The 20,304-nt window shown below is 37.7% G+C and overlaps 2 protein-coding genes across 3 annotated transcripts; one reads left to right on the top strand and one right to left on the bottom strand.

Moving 5' to 3' along the window:
• Positions 1-1,233: 1,233 nt before the first annotated feature.
• LOC116255430 (uncharacterized) lies at positions 1,234-9,852 on the bottom strand. Its single transcript, XM_031631250.2, has 13 exons — positions 9,554-9,852; positions 9,375-9,436; positions 6,548-6,625; positions 5,594-5,675; positions 4,745-4,815; positions 4,529-4,630; positions 3,693-3,782; positions 3,475-3,549; positions 3,358-3,390; positions 2,756-2,836; positions 2,513-2,569; positions 2,265-2,377; positions 1,234-1,597 (listed from the first exon to the last, which is right to left on the bottom strand). Exons 1-13 carry the CDS (start codon positions 9,606-9,608, stop codon positions 1,576-1,578), a joined length of 921 nt encoding a protein of 306 aa, XP_031487110.1. The 5' UTR covers positions 9,609-9,852; the 3' UTR covers positions 1,234-1,575.
• Positions 9,853-11,624: 1,772 nt separating this feature from the next.
• Positions 11,625-20,031, top strand: LOC116256351 (5-methyltetrahydropteroyltriglutamate--homocysteine methyltransferase 2-like). Of its 2 annotated transcripts, XM_050078417.1 has the most exons (15): positions 11,662-11,773; positions 12,118-12,238; positions 13,658-14,020; positions 14,129-14,216; positions 14,707-14,834; positions 14,911-15,102; positions 15,196-15,398; positions 15,883-16,046; positions 16,125-16,205; positions 16,288-16,454; positions 17,260-17,365; positions 17,451-17,701; positions 17,991-18,063; positions 18,531-18,659; positions 19,471-20,031. In XM_050078417.1, the coding sequence occupies exons 2-15, from the start codon at positions 12,132-12,134 to the stop codon at positions 19,831-19,833; spliced, it is 2,415 nt and encodes an 804-aa protein (XP_049934374.1). In that variant the 5' UTR covers positions 11,662-11,773; positions 12,118-12,131; the 3' UTR covers positions 19,834-20,031. The 2 variants fall into 2 exon arrangements, with proteins under 2 accessions (XP_031488564.1, XP_049934374.1); XM_031632704.2 differs by lacking the exon at positions 12,118-12,238 and having other exon boundaries at positions 11,625-11,773.
• Positions 20,032-20,304: the final 273 nt, after the last annotated feature.

Consider the following 20,304-nt stretch of genomic DNA (forward strand, 5'->3'; position numbering starts at 1 on the left):
GCGGTTTAATTCGGCTCCGATTTGCCGCCATTCAGCTTCACTTCAACACAAGCAAAATACCTATAATGCCCCTCATCCGTGGAAAATAATTGTTTTATTTTTATAGAAAAACGCACTTAATATTTCAGAAATAATAAAAATACGCAATATTTGGATACAGTTCAAGAAAGATTAATAAAATATTTGGATACCCATTTTCCACTTAATGTTGTTTTGGTTTGCAGCCAATTATGATTGATGTTTGGTGCATATTGAAAATAACAACGTTGTGAAAAAAAAAAGAGAGAGCTTTTACCGTCTTTATTTTATAAATTTAAACAAAACATAAATTTGATCTAATTAACAAAAAATAAAATAGAACAACATGTATTGTCCTCATACGTATCAATAAGAGGCAGATCGCAGCAAAATTCGATCGAAATGTACTTCTCATGGTCAATTATTGAATTTTGTCAAATCGATTGATAAGTTGGTAAAAATTACTATGTACAGTACATAATGAAAACTTACACTTCTAAAATACTCTTACGATTTTCTAAAAAATATTCACCAATCCAAGCTTGATATTTGTTGAAAAAACAGCATTGTTGGAGTAGCTTGCACGTTAATTACTAATATGATAAAAGAACCATCGCAAACTAATGAGCATAATCTATTTCATGTTCCAGTGTTTCAATCATTTTATATTGAAAACCCATTACAGTTTCCAAGAGGCAAAGCACCTCTCAAGGTCTAAGGATACTGTTTCAATGGTCTTAACTCTAGTATTGTATATGTCACTGTTAATATTGTATATGTCACTGTTTGTAGTACAAAGGATTAACACCTACAAAAAAAATTCAATTGAGGATGTTTGGTCAAAGGGACACTCAAACTAACCAGCTATTTTATGCCCATCGAGATATAAAACATTTTGACAATATCAAAAAGCAACTAATTATTGCCAGATCTTTAAACAGAAGCATGATCCCAACACTTGCGCATGTAGAACGTATCTGGCATGTCGACCATAGAATGCTGTTTCGGGTCTGGATCCAATTCGTTTGGATCGTTTCAGTAAGTCAGACTCGTATCATCTGGATTCAGTATGGGACTCTTCCAACTTTTGGTTGTTCCTATTTCCTAATCCGTTGGTGAATTTTACGTCACCTCCAACTCTACGAGCAAAGGCCTCGTCACAGGCCCACAACTGCAGAAAGGTCGCCAGCAAAAGTTCGAATCCAATGCTAAACCTTGCTTAATACGATCATTATTTTCGGCTTAAATGATCATTTAATATAACGATGCATACATATCGCCACCAAGAAAAAAAAAAAAATCTTTTCTCGTTCTAAATTCCTCACATTGTGTTTGAATGCACACACTGGGGACAAGTATTGGTTTTCTCCTTTCAAATATAAAGGCAGCCTCAGGATGATCCTGACAAATGTAAAACCTCGAGAGCTTGCAAAATCACAAGAACGGAGGACGAATAAGTTTCCTTCAGTTATTGTGTGTAGCGGGAGAATGAAGGGTTTTCCTGCTAATAAAGTTTATTCTCTGCCGGCAGCCCCCTTGTCGTAATAACTGTAGAAATCAACATCCGACAGAAGCAATCCTGCAACAGAACCCTCATCTAGATTAGTAAAATTGTACCAATGAAGTTTTTCTTGACATGTTAGCACAGATGTTCACACTCTTTACGCATTTTGAAGTATAAAAATAGTCGTGTATAAACCAAAGCAAAGGAGAGCCAGATCAACATGGATTTTGGAGACGCCTAAACACAGATTATCTGAATCTTCAGCAGCCAGTAGTTGAATTTATTGCCTGGTGGGGTCCAAAGTGGAAGTGGAAAGACTTCGATCAGCTAAATGCACAGAAATCAGACCCCGTCTCAATTTGGGCAGCCAATTAAAAAAAGGGCGCAACAACATGGCCAATCAGTTAGCAGCCTTAGCTAAAAGCAGCAGAAATGTAGCATCTACTGTATTATCTTTTTGAAACCAAAGTAGGGAATATTTGGCACTGAAAAATGCGAAACCCCAGACACGCCATGCCTGCCAAGTAATAGCAGATGGCCCAGACAGCGACTAGGTGCAACTGACAAGTGAAATTTAAAACCAGCTTTTTGACTGGAGTCGCCTATAGCTTTTGATGCCAAGTCTATAGTCTTGGGCTGTCAGCCTAGGCCACAACTAAATTGCTCGATATTATGCTGTTTAGTAGCACAAGTTAGCAGCAAATAACAAAAGCAGGAGAAGAATAGAAGTCCAGTACAACACCTTGTCAAGCTTTTTGTGTTCTCTAATCCTTCAGTACCGGTTTGGAAGATTGCGTTTGTCTTTGACTTCTCTGTGGTCCCTGACTTTATGGTGTCAGCTATATACTGAAGGCCCTGAAGCGTTTCACGCAAAATATGAACATTAGCTACAATTTTATCTTTGTGGGCTTCATCACTCCGCTTTCTATTCAAGCAGCAAGGAGTATGGGGTACTAATTGCACAGCTTGGGAGATGAGTTTGAAGCTAACCTTGGCACTGGGGATGTCTGAAAACCCCAATAGGCGTTTAGGAGGTTTTGTCTGCCCCTGCATATTCATACAACAGAGAGAAACGAGAGAGACTAAGATGCATGTCATAATTTTTCACACCAATTCAACTAGCATGCTTGATCGTGCTAGCAGATACAAGCATCGAGGAAAATCTTTCTCAAATGGAAGCCAACAAGATTATGTTAATGGCATAATAAACAAATTCCATGTTTGGAATCTTACCTGTAGGAATTCTGGCATTTTCCCATCTTTTGTGCCTCCAACAAATTGGCACAAGTACCACACTCCAGCATTAGCAAAATCCTGCACACCAGTTTGAATTGAATGGACAAAATGACATTATGGAAACAAAAGAACAAGAAAGTAGCTTGTTATTGATCCTCCTAGTTTCATGCTAATCAGTATCATCTGTGAAATTTTAAAGAGAGGCCGATGTTACTGGTCATGGCAACAAGGTGCAGGCCTAAACAGCTATATACAAGCAGCTAGAAAGTAAACACTAGATATGGCTCAGTCAGACCCTAAAGTCACATAGAAGTAGCATCTACAATTTGTGACGATCTTATATGTTGATTCCCTAAAAAGCAACTAGAAATCATGTTTTATGTCTGTTCATTATAAAGCACAAATTTGTACTGCTAATGGCACTACCTTCGTATATCTTTTAAAATATAATAAGCCCAATGATGCATCCCATGCAGATAAAGCAAAATCTATAATCTTATAATATTTAACAAATTACAACATAACCAGACATAATGCCAGAAAAAGGAAGACTTTGAGATCTTCATTTGTAAAGCAGGCTATGTAGAATCGTAGATCACCTGCTTGTCTTCCAATGCGCCGATCTTCCCATCCTATAAGAAGGAAATGGAACATGTCAGAGGTGGAAGATGCAGACCAAGGAAATCAGCAACATAAAAATTATTAAACAAACTTACCAATCCACAAACCATTTTCTGTAGAACCTCCAAGTCAATGCCTATTTGAGAAATATCTTGACGCACTTCAGTAACCTGGCAACCAATTTCTGTAAGTCAAAGGAAAAGATACAATAGACCAAACGAAAAAACTAGAATAGACAAAGGAGAAAGCAAAAAAAAATTTTACTCCATGGTTACTAAATTAGGACCAAGTACCAAAAACAATTAACACTCACCTCATTCTTCAATAATTTGGTCAGATCCTTTTGCTCGTCCAATTTACCATCCAAGTTCTCAATCCTTTGAGTCAAATGCCTTTTTGTAGCCTTGCAACACAAAAAGGAAGACATGGGAGGAGATGAGACACCAAAAATTGATATGGTAAAACATCTTATAACTTGGAGACTTCATATAATTGAATAAAAAAGGAATGTCCAACATTCTGCAATTAAGTTTGTTATTCTAACAATATGGATAAACCCTTCAAACCCTCAACCTCCCTTGTCATCAAAAGACTGAGAATCGTGAGTTACAAAAGCAGCAGCCAAACACATGCCAAATAAAAGAACTAAAGGGACCTCCACAGGTGATGTGGGGTCAAATTAGTTGCTAGGTGAGTAGTTCGGACTCCTTGTTCACAGTTTCACATATCAATTATTCTTGTATCTATGCCTGTGACTACCACTTGATTGTTCCAGTTTTTTTCTAAGATCATTTATTTACTCTCAGCAAATGATTATATTATGTTTTCTATTGATCTTCCCAATGCACATGCCTGTGCCTGCAAAGACACATGCTAAGATAATATTGCTACAGCAATATTGTGCTTGTGGTTTTTCTTTTTCTATTGATTGCAAAGCGGGAAAAGGAGACTCTATGCATAAAAACTTGTGAGTTGGCTATTAACCACGTCCTACAAATGCCCAGAAAATTTTTTGCAAGGGTTTAAAAACCAACAGCCTTGTTGTTTAAAGGCTAAAGGTTCTAGTTAACCAGCATCTGACCCATATAGACCACAATACGAGCCAAAAACACATACACACACACATCCAGGTTGGCAAAGAGTGCATACCGCAAGTGCTGCAGAAACTTGCTCTAGATGTTTTGTCATACTTGTAACAGCATTTGCCATGTTGCGCTTGGTTACATACATAAGATCAGAAAATGACAATCCCTGAAAGAGAATATACCACTCAGCAACTATGGATGAGAAGAAAATAAATAGGAGAATAACTTTAGTAGCGAAAAAGAGAAAATATGAAAAGGTAAACAACACAACTACTTATACCTTCCACTTCATGTAGCCATATCCCAGAGCCCCCAAGGCCGCAGCTGGAACCAGAAGAGATGCCACATTCCCTGGAAAGAAATCACCAAGATTACTAACTTTTCCGCAAAAAAGTAAACCAGACACACATGTTGGGCTCACTGGACCTCTGTAATAAGTGCATCATTGCACCGTTACAAGAAAGCTCTTCATAAAGTAACTTAAAAACATAACCAAGAAACAGCTTCTAGGAAAAGAACATAATGCAACATAACCAAAAGTTTGCCAGAGCAATAGGGGACATAGTCTAGGAGGAACAACAGTCTCATAAAACCAAACAGGAAACATATCATTGTTGTTCAGTTATAGAGAAACTGAGAAACAACTATAGCCACAAAAATCACAAAATCTTCAAAAATATCACAATATTAACAAGAAAAATACCAAAAACGAAAAAGCTTGAAAAAACCCATTTTTTTGCAAAAAATATACAAAAATATTTATGGTGTTTTTATCATGTTTTTTCCCATCTTTTTCCCGTTTTTTTGTTTTTCTCTTTTCTAAGGTTAGCGGCATCCTCTATTCAGCTTTAAACTTAAATAAAATTATTTGTCATCATTCTTATCATCATTAATACATTATTTTTTATCATTTTATCTAGTTTTTTAATGTCTTAAATCTTAATATTAGTTTCTAATTGGTTTTATTTTTCATTTTCCAAAAACTTGCCAAGATTTTCCCAAAATTTTCCCGAGAAAATAATTTGCTGAAAAATAAGCAAGAAAACTTTACTGTTAAAAACCCGAGAATGATATCAGTGGCGATGAATACAACATTATCATTCATGTCAGAAAGAAAATAAGAAGTTACCCATTTGACCAGAATCTCCATTAACAACAGTGATCTGCCGTGCAGAGGCTAGGTGGCGGACCTCCATTGCAAGACGCCGAACCTGATAAATAAAAACAAACAATAGGTACAATAGTCACGAATATTAGTTGGAATGGCAATATTCTTGTTACAGAAAACAGCTGTCCACTACTGTTGAACGACACCTCAACAATAGCCTTTCAAGTTTGGACCTAGTAAATGGCGGCAAAGGGTGGCAAATGCAACACTCGGGTTGAAGGGTGTACGTAGGTCCACCCAGGCCCTGAAGCAAGCCAGAACTTTGGAAGTATATGGTATGGCGTTGAGGGTTTCACACCGAAGGTAGTTTCTCCCATGTAAACATTTAAAATAACCTGAACCTAGTAAAAGACTTCATGACAAAGATGTTGGTAAGGCATTGAACAACATCCAACACAAAGGGGTCAAGTTGCCAGACCTCAAATGCTCCAAGCAGGACATTCAGCAAAGCATCACGAACGGGTCTTGTATACATAGACCGTGTTTGCAACCATGAAAGACTCAAAGTGCATGAAATCACACATATGCTCATCCACACACCATACTAGGAATCAAGGCAAGTTTAGCCTTGACTACAAGTGTGAAAATGCCATGCACGAAAAGAGATCAGCCTGGTCTCCCACTAATCTCTCAAACTTGGAAATATGGCCCCTAGGGCCACCACCCCTCACCTGACTGAACCCCACAAGATATCTTGTCCAGGTACTTAATCTGACCGAGGCAACCATGAACATCCAATTAACAAGTAAAGCACATAATAAGAGTGCTTAGATTTTATGTGTGCTACATAACTTGGAAAAGGGTACAATCCAAACAATTTCAAAATAAAAAGGGAAATTAACAACCTTTTGATTGCCTGTCCTGCTATCCAATAATCAACTATATGTTGTAAACATAAGTCCAAACATTATTTACCTGTGAAGCAAGGGCTTCTGAATAGTCAGATTCTGCATTAGAAGATTCTCCAGATTTATCAATCCCCTTTAACAATGTCTGCTCTCACCAAAAGGAATAAGAAAAAGTATGAAAAACTGAAGTTAGGTGACAATAAATTCAAATATGCACGAAATGATATAGAGAACAAATATGCACTTATAATTTTTAAAAATAATTAACAAATGTTTCAAATACATCACCTCTTACCATCAGATGCAACAAAAAAACTCCAAGATCATCTCCAAAATAACTTCCCATATTCATGAAAAGGTCTACTTTATCAAAGGCTTGTCTAGGCTCCCGGGCTTGGTTTGTTGCCTATGCTGGTCGTTCCTAGGCAACTTGCCATATCAAAGCACTTAGAACATTCCCTAAGATGCCCAGGTATTCATAGCATAGTTTTTTTCTTTGACAACCTAAATTTTTGTGGTCTTTTCTCCTTACTCTTTTTTTTTTGCTTCTCTTGAGACATTTTTCTTTCATTTTTGTGCATTTGTGTTCCATTTTCTTTGTTGTTGCATGTGATTTTGCATTAAAAGTATATTCTTGTGTGTGTATATGTGAGTGCATGTGCATGCATGTGGACTTATACTTATTGCTACAATTAAGAATTTATGTACTACTGTATGTTGAATATTTTCATGTTATTAGGATTTTAACACTGCTTTGCATATATATGCATTATCCTCCTAATATCTTTTCTTTATTATTAGAATTATAATAGAAGACAATTTTGCAGCAAACAATGTTAGCATAAACTACAAAGTACGACTATATTGAGGAATTCATGTTCCCACCTTTTTTTTTCTCAATTAGCTTGGCAATTTTTTGTTTTGTCCTAGAATTTTAGTTTGGAATTAGAGATTTGGCAGCTTAAGTGGTAAGATTTTGCGTGCTCTATAACATTGAAAACATTGATATTAATTTGTCTTCTTTTGTGCTATGTAACTTTTGAACTTTAGTTGTTCAACACTTCAACTACATTAAATTTGATTTTCAAACTTCTAATATGTTTATTACCATGTTATCTTTATCAATTATGAAATGTTTAATAGGCTTTTGTTATCATACGCTTTTACCTTTTTGTCATCAGTTAATAAATATAGATTTTCCATTGAGAAATGTTTCAGTTTTTTGTTAATTTTATGTTTTAATAATTAGTATTACATTGTATTGGTTTACGGTTCTCAAGGGATGCTTAATACACCTAATTCTGACTGAGCTCTAAGCTCATCCAGAACCCAATGCTTTTGACAACACACACATATATCACTCTCTCACCTACTTCTTCACTTTCACCTTGTCTCCTTCTTCTCCACAACCATCCCCCTATGGTTGTTAGATCCTAGGTGGGGAAAAGACCTGCAATTGGGACTGGTTTGATTTAATGTGACTCTGCGTATTTATTCTTTATACTTTAAAGTTTATACATGTGACTAATAATAATTGCTAACGTTGCATTTTTTTTATTTTTTATGTTTCTTTTTTTTTTTTTGGTCCAGCTTAAACATTCTAGTCCAGCATAGGAGCGTGTAGGTCTAGCTCTACCCATGGACTAGGCTCCCCCTAACACTTTTAGGGATACTTGAAAAAAATCAACTCATTTGAGATCCAAATGAAAGGCAAGAGAAAATAATGCCCTAGAAGCAAACCATGGCACATGCAGATGCAAGTTTTCACATGATAAAATATCAAGAAACAGTTTTCTCTTATGTCTCCCATAGAATATCCAGGAAAAATTTTAAAATTAAAGAAACAAAAAAGGAAGTGGATTAGGACTTTTGAAAAACGATACGGAAAGCAGCAATACACATAAGACTCAGGATCTATGGCCCCTAACTGCAATCAACTTTAAATAAAAACACGGGAAAAGGAGATCAAACTTGCTTAAAACTAATAATCAGATTCAGAGCGACTTAGCATATAACCTGATTCAAAGGCGATCCTAAAATTGGCTGGCCTCTAATAGAATTAACCAATTCAAGTTCAATCACCCGAATCAGAATTGCGACTTTGATTTAGATTATCCAATTCAATGCGGTCTTAATATTTTTTACAATCAATTTAATTCAAGCAACGAATTATAACTGTCAGATGAGTTTAGAAAAAAAAACTGATAAACAAAATCTATAGCGAATTCTGTAACTGATACTTTCACTTTATAAACCCTTTGTCCACAGGTGCATGCATCTGCAGAGAAAATTGCATTCGTACATATATATATATATATATATATATATATATATATATAGAGAGAGAGAGAGAGAGAGCGCCGAACGTATTTCTCTTCCTCTCTGGTATGCGCACCAAATCAAAATGATCGAACAGGTTAAACGACAGCACAGGAAATAATGCAGCAACTTCCTTCACAAACTTCGAAACAACAAAAACACAACCCAGTAAATTGGGAAGCTTCCGAAGCCAAACTTCACGATTTCAGCAAGGCAAAGAAACACACGCGGAAGAGGACGACATACGAAAGAATATCGAACCTGAGCTGATCAATGAAAAGGACCAAAGCTTCCACGCGATGCAGAAACAAATAAGAAAGAATATCGAAGCCAAGCTGACTTGCAGAAAAGGACCGAACTTTCCACGCGATGCAGAAACAAAAACCAAACCAGACCAAATTGCTCAAACACACAAGCAACCAAATCCCCTAAATTACTACGAACGAGAGATCCTTCATTGCAAAAATATAGGAAAGCCATCTGAGCTTTTCCAGAGTCAACACTTTCAGTATCAACAAATCAGAAAATCCAGCAAAGCAAAATAAGCAAAGAAAGTCAAGAAACTCAGATCCAACCTGCAAATCTCCCACTATGTCTAGCAACCTGCCGTTCTTCAGAACGATCGCTCCAGAATACCCTGAAACACGAGAGAGAGAGAAAGAGAGAGCTCACCAATCGATGCTCAACTCAACCCGCACGCTTTTCTTTTCCCAAAAATTGACAAAAGCAAAGGGGAACAGCTGAAAATCAATACCAGCTCCAACCAGGATGAGAACCTTCGTGAGCCCTATGCCCGTCTGCATCGCCATGGCTAACTCTAGCCAGAGATTCCAGAAATAAACCCTATAGTTCCTCCTCGGACACGACGACCGAGAGAGAAAATAACCCAAAATCGAGCTGGGGACAGGATTCACAGAAGGACGGAGGCGGGAGAGGGAGAGGGAAGAGCGGAAGAACAGGTCCCGTCTTGATCCACCTAATTCGTCTTCATCCTTTTCAGCCAGAGAGACTGAGAGCGGCGGGCAGAGACCAAACTCGTGTCGAGTCGTGTTCTTCCCCGTCAAAACGATGTTTGACTATTAATTTATACCAAAGCTTGTCCTATCGTGTCATTAAGTTCGTGTCCATGTGAAAGTTTTTTTAAACTAAAAAGATTGTTCATTAGTCAATTTCATACTGGCCCGGAGATTGTGGCCGCGGGGGCGCCAAGTAGCCTTATGACGAAAAGGCCCTTAGACTTTGGGCGGTTTTCCCAACCGCCACATTTGAACTCGACCTGGCGACTGAATCCCCGGTACGGGAAAGAAGATCTGAACCCAGAGTTGGGGCCAGGCCTGGGTTGTGAAGATTTGGATCCGTTTTTTGGGGTTGGATCTGTCATTGGTGACCACAAGCTCCAACTTTCGGGTTCTCCTTCTCATTGTCCTCGAAGTCCAAACCTGTGTCTAATTATCAATCTTAGACCAAATGATTTAGAATTCAGCTACTGGATTCATTGTGAGCAATAATGAACATTCAAGCATGACTGCGTTGGCTAAAATGCAAACAGATCAAAGTTCGATAATGTTTCTCACCTGGACCCGAACAAATAAGATAAAAGGACAAAGACGAAATCTTCTAATGACTAAGTTTGTTTCTTGGATTTGTGAGGTGCCCGTCATCATGGGCTTAGAATACATACATGCATCGTTTTTGTTGTCACGTTCGCTGTAATTTTTACTTTGGTGTTGGAATCAATTCAAGACGCCATGCCATCTAAAGCTGTGAGGATATGCACCATGCAGATTGAACTTTTAATTTACGTTTCTTCTCTCATCCATCTTAAGAGGTGATATATATATATATATATAGAGAGAGAGAAAAAGAGAGCCGATAAAATAGGAATATATAACAAAATTTGAGGATAATAGGTCCCATAAATAAAAAAACAATTCGCAAAAAACAAAAATAACGCAAAAAATACAAGCAGGAAAAGCAAATATACAATACAATGCACAGAAAAATAAGAGAGAAGAGGAAAGACGAAACGGCACAGGAGAGAGAGAGAAAGATTCAATGATATTTTGAATTTTTGAACTGTTAACTCTTTATGTTGCTAAAGATTGGACACTGAATCATAAAAGAAGCATTAGCGTGAAAAACTAAAAACAGACTTTATAATCTAAGCAGATAAGAGGCAAGGCTATTGGGCAGTATGATATCTTACTCACTCTACAAGAGAGAACATGTACTTGATGTTTAAATAAAAAAAAATAACCTTTGACTAGAAAAAGTTTTTTTTAGCTTATCTAACTACCCATCGTGTTAAACTATGAAAACACTGTTTCCATGATTAACAACATAATGATGTTTAAATAAAAAAACCACCTCGAAAAGAGTAAAAAAATGTTTTTTTAAGAAATGATGTAAATACCCCTCGAGTTTAACTGTGAAACCACTGTTTCCTATGTTTAACAGCTAACTTAGAAGTCAGCTCCTGCTGCAAGAATTTACACGGGCATGCATTGGAAGAAACAAAGGTCAAGATACTTTTCTTATTTAACATTACTTCATTTATTTTTACTGTCAATTAAAATATTTTCAATGACGTTTGGCACTTAAGGGTCTCTCACACGGAGAGAGAGTTATATCTCCCTTTTTATTATTGTCCGTGTTGAAGCAAGGGAACCTGCACAATAGGTTAATTAATTAAAAAAAAAAAGTTAATAACGTCAAACACAAAATTGCCAATCATAACTATGCAGGGACGTATACGTCAAATCTCTATAATACAGGGATGGAATTTGGAAAGAACTGTTTAAATTAAACGCAGAAGGGGTCTCACCTCTCAGCGGCGGTCCCCTGCGTCCACAGCAGCGTCTTGCCGCTCCCTTTCGATGTCGAGTATAAAACACTCTACCCTCTTCGCTGCACTTTATCGTCGGCCCTCGCCCTTCTCTCCCCTCGGCTTCGTTCCTCGCTTCCATTCTCGGCTGTAAGACTCCCCCCTCTTAATTCTATCTCACATTTCATGTATCGTTAAAATTGACGCCGTTTATAAGAGGTCAGAGAAGAATCAGTCGGTTTCCCACACTGTTTTCCGGGTGATTTGCTTATCTATTTTGTCTAATATGTATTACGTTTATTTACAGTCGGCGGTCATTGATTAACGTTGATTTGGTGCAACAGCGCTGCTAGTATCATTTAATTGGAGAATGTTTTTTTCTCAATGATTTTATTTACTTTTGTTTAGGTTGATGTCTCATTGATATCCCTGGTCTAGCTTGATGGTTTTTGTTTTTATTTTTTCCCCTAAACTTCCATGCCTTCAATGCATAGAGCCGCTCTTGGCAATGCAAAGATATGTTCGTTATTCCCAGCATGATGATGGCGTCAGTAAGGCAAGGCATCACCACGGATACAACAGTGATTCACATAAGAAAGGCAATGCAGGTGGCAGGTAAGGAAGGTGGAATGACTACTGCAGAAATCACTATCATTTGCGCACTCCCCTGCAAGTTGCGGCCAAATTTGTGATGGCTCCAACTTTGCCAAGATGCCGTCAGTCGCTTGATTGCATCCCTGTGAAAGCCTTAGTGGACATGTCTGGAAGCTGCTTTTAGCTTTTTTCAGTTGATATTCATAGCTCTAAATTTTTTCTCTTACGAAGTGGTGGACTATTTCTCTGTGTTTCGTGCATTTGTGAACGATGGGATTGGCCGCAATGTGAGTTGCTATCTGTTTGACACAATGCATGGGTATTAGATATGTGGTTCCAAACCCAATTCGTTGAACACATATTTTATCCACATAAGTTTACTTTGCTCTCTGTTTTTTGCTTACCAAGCTACTAGGTTGTCCTCTACGAGTATCTAGAAACCTTGTATTAGACCTTCTTTCCACTTTGAACGGCCTGTCCAGTTGGAGCCACTGTGGCTTTCAATGCTGGCTTCACCTGTCTTTAGTCCACACACCTTTGTTCTCTACGTTCTTGAGATATTTCAGAATCTTGCTGATATCCTTGAGATGTGACTTCTTACTGGTGTGCTTGTGTCTGCTGACCTAGCTGACTGCGTATGTTATGTTCGATCTGGTCATTTAGGTGGATAGACTTTCCAACTAGTCTTTGAAACTGACCAATGTCTTTGACAAGTTCATCATCTGCCGACTGCCATTTGTGATTTGATTTTATAGGCATCTCAGCTGGTTTTAGGTTATCTTGTCAGTTTTATGTAGAGGTCCTTTTCTTGAGTCTGCGCAAGAAAAGGAAAGAAAAAGTCAAAGGAAAAAAAAAACGGGTTTGTTACCTGCATTATTTATGTGGTTACATTCTTGTCAACAGCAATACCAGGGAAATACCTTCGTCTGCATCTCACATGGTTTGATTTTCAGTCTGATTTCTAAGTGCTTGTTCCCCTCAAAAAGTAAAAGACCACAATCATTAATTATTTAGAAAAAGAACACAATCTATACTTTTTTCAATGATGACATGAGTTTTAGAGTGAAGAACTTGATTTATTTCCATACTCATAATCATATTTTTATAGATTAAAATGATATTTCCTCTCAGTATATATGGTTCTGGAGTTTCTTGTCATATGCTGGAGCCGACCCAGACACAAATCAGCCCACTAGGTCCATTTGGATTTGAAATTAACTTTTTTGATTTACATTCCCTTTACTTTATTGTTATTTCTCATTGTTTCCTGCTTTTCTTAGACAATCATAGTTTTACAACACAGTGGGTAGACTTTTCCTTGCAATTTGTACGTTGATCTGCATCACTAAGTTCTGTTGCTCTCATCATCTTGTCCAAGTTTTTTGGATGTTCTAAGCTCCTTCAATCATTCTGTTGGCTGTGTCTTCTTGTTCAAATCAGTTGGGTGAGAGCAATGGCTTCTCATCTTGTTGGTTATCCACGCATTGGACCCAAGCGAGAGCTTAAGTTTGCATTGGAGTCATTCTGGGATGGGAAGGGCAATGCTGAAGATCTGCAGAAGGTTGCTAAAGATATACGATCTTCCACTTGGAAGCAAATGGCAGAGGCAGGAACAAAGTTCATCCCAAGCAATACCTTTTCTTACTATGATCAGGTTCTTGATACTACAGCCATGCTTGGGGCTGTACCCGATAGATATGATTGGTCTGGAGGGGAGGTAGACTTTGATATTTACTTTTCAATGGCCAGAGGGAATACTTCTGCCCCGGCAATGGAAATGACCAAGTGGTTTGACACCAACTAGTGAGTATGCCTACTTATTTGGCTGCTCGCTCCTTCTGAAGTTGGTTTCACATGGTTCTTGGTCATCTACTTTACTGATGAGATATTTCTTTTGCTTTTCTGATCCAGTCACTACATTGTACCTGAGCTGGGCCCTGAGGTGAAATTTTCATATGCTTCTCACAAGGCAGTGAGTGAATACAAGGAGGCAAAGGAGGTAACTAGTTAAAATTAGAAGTTCTTGGGTTTAAGGTGGATTTGAAAGTTCTGCTTCTCTAGATTTTCACGTAGTAAGACTTTCTTTTCTCCCTCTCAGGGTGCTTTGGAGGCTCTTCAAGGCCAAGTCCTTTATTTTTTTTTAAAACGCAATTATGGAAATAAACTTTTTTGAATACGATATTTTATGTTTTTATTGAAATATACGTGATACTATCTGAATGCTACTTTGTATCGTTGTGATATTCATTTTTTCTGATAAAAACCATTAGAGAAAATATCATGATATTTATGGTTACTCTTGTCTGTGGCTTATTCAGGTTTGGGACTTCTGAAATGGTATTTCTTTCACTTTGAAAGTTATGCTCTTTGTCTCTTTAACAATTTCAGCCATTATTTCTGTTTTTTGCAAATTTATGATTTTGAATTGTTATACCAGGAATTATTTTCAGTTATCCTAATAGCCTTGTTTGACATTTCTGTTTCTCCAGCTTGGGTTTGAAACTGTTCCTGTGATTATCGGTCCTGTGTCTTACTTATTGCTGTCGAAGCCATCAAAAGGTGTTGAGGAGTTTTTTTCTGTTTTCTCTCTGTTGGAAAAGATTATTCCAATCTATAGGCAAGCCTCAGCAGCTTATCATAATTGCAATAAATTATGACATCGCCTATTTTTTTTCTAACATGTATAAATACAGGGAAGTACTGGCTGAGCTGCAGGCAGCAGGTGCAACTTGGGTGCAGTTTGATGAGCCGATGCTGGTACTGGATTTGGATTCTTATGAGCTTAAAGCATTTTCTGAATCATATTCCCAGTTGGAAGATTTCTCATCTGGTCTAAATATTATCGTGGAGACATACTTTGCTGATATTCCTCCAAGGGCATACAAGTGAGTTGGAATTTTAGAAGTATCTGGTTAGATTTACATTTTCCCAATCAGGAGTCTTCACCTTCTTACATATGAAGAAATTGTTTGCACTAGGACTCTGACAACATTGAAGGGCGTTTCTGGAATTGGTTTTGATTTAGTGCGTGGCGAGAAGACATTGGATACGATAAGGAGATTTGGTTTCCCTGCTAACAAATATCTTTTTGCTGGTGTGGTTGATGGCCGAAATATTTGGGCAAATGATCTTGATGCATCATTGAGAACATTGAAGACTCTTGAGGGCATTGTTGGCAAGGGTACTGTCTTATGTAGAAGTGCTCACATAGAGGCACAAACTTGCACATTCATGAAGGTGCAAAAAGTGCACATATGCATGTGTATGCATGCATCTTTTGGATGGATAAGAATGCAGATCAATATTCTCTTTTACTTTTGCAGGAAATTGTTCAAATAACTTGGGAACAAAATGGAAATTAAATTTATGATCCTCAATGCACGGTTACTTTTTATTGCTAGAATTTTTTTTTCTGGTTTTGAGGTACAAACAGAAAGGAGGGACAAAAACATTGATTTGAACTATCCAACTGTAGCTTTCTGTTTATTCAAACTGAGTTTTGGTGAATATTAGATGAATTCTATATATCATTTGTTTTTAAACACCATGTTTAGGTTTAACAGGAACTAGGGAAAATAGAACTCCACTCCTTTTTGTTTTTGGCATTTCCAGATTGTATTTCTACCTGTTTTGTGTTTTTATAACTGAGAGATGGTCTCTTGCAGAAAAGCTTGTTGTTTCAACATCTTGCTCACTTCTGCACACTGCTGTTGATTTGGTTAATGAAACTAAGCTGGATGCTGAAATCAAGTCATGGTTAGCATTTGCTTCTCAGAAAATTCTTGAGGTGAATTTCTTGTCTAAGGCATTGGCGGGAGAAAAGGATGAGGTACATGGTGTTGCATGCTTCTGTTCCTTTGTTTAAAAGAAGTTAAACCTACCTGAATCTGACCACATTTATGTTCAGGCTTTTTTTGCAGCCAATAGAGCTGCTCAAGTGTCGAGGAAATCTTCTATACGTGTGAATAACATGTCAGTTAAGAAAGCTGTAAGTGTTAAAGCAACTATCTTGTTCAGAAGCAGGAAAGTGACATGATAACATGGTATTAATTATCTTACATTCATTTCAGGCATCTGCTCTGGGGTCTTCTGATCATCATCGTGCAACTTCAGTTAGTTCCAGGCTTGGTATACAACAAAAGAGCTTGAATCTGCCCCTACTTCCCACCACTACACTTGGTTCTTTTCCACAGACTTTGGATTTAAGGAGAACTAGACGTGAATACAAAGCTAATAAGTGAGTCTGCTGTGAGATGAATGTTATACCTTACTAGTTTGACGCATCACCATTAATCTTATGCCTAGATTCACACTATGAACTATGTTTCCTTGATGAAAGTCAATTGGAGAGAACCTTTGTGAGTTGTTTACTGTATTTCTTACTTCGACACAACAGGTTAATTTTTCATTTTGTTTTGATGCATATTTTGGTTTAAAACTTTAAGTACACATCTGACTGTCTAGTTTGACTTTCAAAAATCTAGAGGAACTCACAAAAAGGCTACTTAACTGATTCTTTGTTGAGAAGGAATATTCTTTCTGACTCCTTGGTAGAATTAGTTGGACTCCGTTCAGCTAATCACTTGTATGGTTTAGTGATCTCTAGATCATCGATTTGGCAACGATGGTCCAAGAAACTCTTATTTTCTGATACTTTTGTACCTTATGTGTGGTGAGGTTTATGTCCTTATTCTTGGTTGTTTTTCTCCATATTATGCAGCTGCTTCTAGTTTTTCTGCTGTTTAATGCTTGGCAACATCGGATGCAATATCTACATTGAATCTTGGCCTGTTAATTTTTTTTTTCTTAAGAAGCATAAAGGAGATACAACATCTACTTGCTTACTTATTCTCGAGGCATTAGCTTTAGCTAAAAAAAGACACCCTTCCATTATTTTTTTGATTGACAATCTTTGGGTTTGTTATATCCTTTTTTGGTCTTTGCAAAGATAAAAAGAAGGTTCTAAAAGTTTCCATGAGTAATTTTTTGCTGAATCCAATGGTTTCTGGAGACCATGTGAAAATAATAAATGACACTTCCAGGATTTCTGAGGATGAATATGTGGAGGCCATTAAGGAAGAGATAAGTAAAGTTGTCAAGTTGCAGGAAGATCTAGACATTGATGTTTTTGTGCATGGAGAACCTGAGGTAAAGTTTGTAATCATAAGTTTATTTCATCTTTCAGAATTTCAGTTCTCAAAGAAACTCGTATGCTAATCAAATTTCAATACAGAGAAATGACATGGTGGAATACTTTGGTGAACAATTGGAGGGCTTTGCCTTCACTGTTAATGGATGGGTACAGTCATATGGTTCTCGTTGTGTGAAACCACCAATCATCTATGGAGATGTCAGCCGTCCAAAGCCCATGACAGTTTTCTGGTCTACAACTGCACAGAGCATGACTTCTCGTCCTGTGAAAGGAATGCTGACAGGGCCTGTCACGATTCTAAACTGGTCCTTCGTAAGAAATGACCAACCTAAGTAAGTGTGATGTATATGTGAATTGCAGTATCTAGTACTTGAAAGATTCTGAATTTTACAGTATGAACTTTCATATTTTCTTCTAGACCTGCGATAGACCCTGCATGCAAGGGTACTTAGTACTATCCAATCCATTACGAAACTTCACGGTGCCTAACCTATTCTGGTGTACTAGCTAGATATGACATCCATCCGCTTACATTGAATTGCACTTACCCAAGTCTGAAAGGTTCATGCATTTAGCTGATAAGTTGCTAACTGCGTTCTTATTTGTCTGATCATTTCTCAGACATGAGACGTGTTACCAGATCGCCTTGGCAATCAAGAACGAGGTTGAGGATTTAGAAGCTGCTGGAATACAGGTCAGAATTTTCTATTTTTGGCATGTTATTGTAATCCTTCTCTCATTAGCACTCTCCTTGTTAGAAAATCCTGTCTTGCAATTGGATATATAGCTCGAGGTATAATTATCAGAAGATTTTCAACTCTAATTTCACCTTAGTCAAGTTACTGTTGTACTTGGGCTTTTGGTAGGCCCCAATAGATCCTTTGTCATTCATCATTCAAGCAACCCCGGAAAGGACTGAGTTGTCTGAACTGGAAAACGTGTAATCACTGTTTACACCTGATTACTCAAAGTGGGTTAACAGTTTAAAGTTTAAACAGTTTACACCATATCCATAGACAGTTCTTAGATTTCTCTCTGCTGTCCATCTGTGAATTGGATTGAAGTATGAATTTGGGTCACTAGGTTTAAATTTATAATTGCATGTTGATTATGGAGAATTTCATGCCTGCTGATTCTTGGTAGTTCCTCTTTGACATGCAGGTGATCCAAATTGATGAAGCTGCACTAAGAGAGGGCCTACCACTGCGCAAGTCAGAGCAGGCCTTCTATCTTGATTGGGCAGTCCGCTCTTTCAGAATAACAAACTGTAGCGTCAAAGATACTACACAGGTCCAATTTTTTTTGTTTCCCAACTTTTTTCCCTTCTGCTTTTTGTGATCTGTTATGTTTGTTCTTCCATCGCCGGCTATTTTCTATGAATAGCAAGAAATGGCGCAAAACTTGCACACACACACACACAGAGAGAGAGAGAGAGAGAGAGAGAGAGAGAGAGTGAGAGAGGACTATTTATGGAGTGTCCCTGACCTGTATAATAAAAGAAAGGTTACTCCCATACCTGAACAAAACCACCGTTTGCAAAATGGGATCATGTTTCTAGGCTAAAAGGATCTGGATCCACACTCTATTAGAACCATTTTCGTATCTGGCCGGAACAATTGTCATGAGATTTGAAGCAGAGTGTCCTGATCCAAAAAAGTGACAAACCCATCCTGTGCCTGGCCAGTTTCGGGAACGGTCTATTTGAGACCTGAATTGAACCTCAAACACGAGCCCTTCAAAAACATGAATTGGTAGCAGCTTCAAGGTCATTCTGTTTGGCAAGAATAGGCTGCTGATGTATCTTGAATTATATATGCATAGTTATATGACTTTGTCGATCTTGTTGTGTTTGACGTGCTTTAGGTTGGTAACTTGATTATTTTTTCATTTTGCAAGTGTTTATAGTAATTAGTCTCTTCATTGCTCTGTTGATCACAGGTTACTTTTGTTGATTGCTTTGGTCTTTATGACATGGATGCTGGTCCAAAAGGGCCCACCTATAGACATTATTAGCTGAGCAGTTCTATACTGTATGCTTATTATTAAGTAGATGTTTGGCTTCAACTCCGTGCTAAGAAAATGCTGGCCACTTGAACTGCAGATCCATACACATATGTGCTATTCCAATTTCAATGACATAATTGATGCGATAATCGACATGGATGCTGATGTAATTTCAATTGAGAACTCAAGGTCAAATGAGAAATTACTTTCAGTATTCCACAAAGGCGTCAAGTATGGTGCTGGAATTGGCCCGGGTGTCTATGACATTCATTCTCCAAGGATACCTGCATCAGATGAGATAGTAGAGCGGATCAACAAGATGCTGGCTGTTCTGGACAAAAACATACTTTGGATAAACCCTGATTGTGGGCTGAAGACCAGGAAGTACAGTGAAGTTGTTCCCGCACTCACCAACATGGTAGCAGCAGCCAAGCTTCTAAGATCCCAGTTGGGCAGATGAAAGGAGGATCCTTAATCGTGTCGAGATGGTAACTACTTCCAAGCCGTGTAAAACTTTTGATGCTCCGTAACATCATCTACCTACCAAATGTATCGGAAGCTGTAAATGTAGAATCAGCTCAACTTCGAGAAGAAATCTTAAAGCTTCTGGACAAAATAGAAAGAAGAGATTGAATGAAAAAGAAACGTGTTTTTCCCTTTTCTGGTAAAAAGATCAAAGATCACGGTGCAAGGTTGTCCCTGTTATGTTTTTTGCACCGCTTGTGCATATCAGTCCTGTTAAAAGAGGTCAAACTTACTATCTTTGTTTACAACTAGTAGACAATAAAGATGGGAAGCGGAAAATGTGCGTAGAAGGTTAGAAAATGGGCTTCAGAAAACTAACAAATGAATGTACATCCTGATCGGAAAGTCATCACCACAGATAGAAAGCATTTCCCTAGTCAGGCAAGGACAAGAATTCACAAGAACT

Source organism: Nymphaea colorata, chromosome 6 (genome assembly GCF_008831285.2).
Source record: "Nymphaea colorata isolate Beijing-Zhang1983 chromosome 6, ASM883128v2, whole genome shotgun sequence".
Classification (NCBI taxonomy): domain Eukaryota; kingdom Viridiplantae; phylum Streptophyta; class Magnoliopsida; order Nymphaeales; family Nymphaeaceae; genus Nymphaea; species Nymphaea colorata.

What these genes read in the sequence shown, in the direction of transcription:
- LOC116255430 (XM_031631250.2), bottom strand. Translation starts at nt 9,608, where the DNA reads ATGGCGATGCAGACGGGCATAGGGCTCACGAAGGTTCTCATCCTGGTT. An exon ending in AAATGCCAGAATTCCTACAG is followed by an intron (nt 2,570 to 2,755) that starts GTAAGATTCCAA and finishes ATGAATATGCAG; the next exon opens with GGGCAGACAAAACCTCCTAA. An exon ending in AACACAAAAAGCTTGACAAG is followed by an intron (nt 1,598 to 2,264) that starts GTGTTGTACTGG and finishes GTTCTGTTGCAG; the next exon opens with GATTGCTTCTGTCGGATGTT.
- LOC116256351 (XM_050078417.1), top strand. Translation starts at nt 12,132, where the DNA reads ATGCAAAGATATGTTCGTTATTCCCAGCATGATGATGGCGTCAGTAAG. An exon ending in TGAGGGCATTGTTGGCAAGG is followed by an intron (nt 15,399 to 15,882) that starts GTACTGTCTTAT and finishes GGTCTCTTGCAG; the next exon opens with AAAAGCTTGTTGTTTCAACA. An exon ending in TGGCGGGAGAAAAGGATGAG is followed by an intron (nt 16,047 to 16,124) that starts GTACATGGTGTT and finishes ATTTATGTTCAG; the next exon opens with GCTTTTTTTGCAGCCAATAG.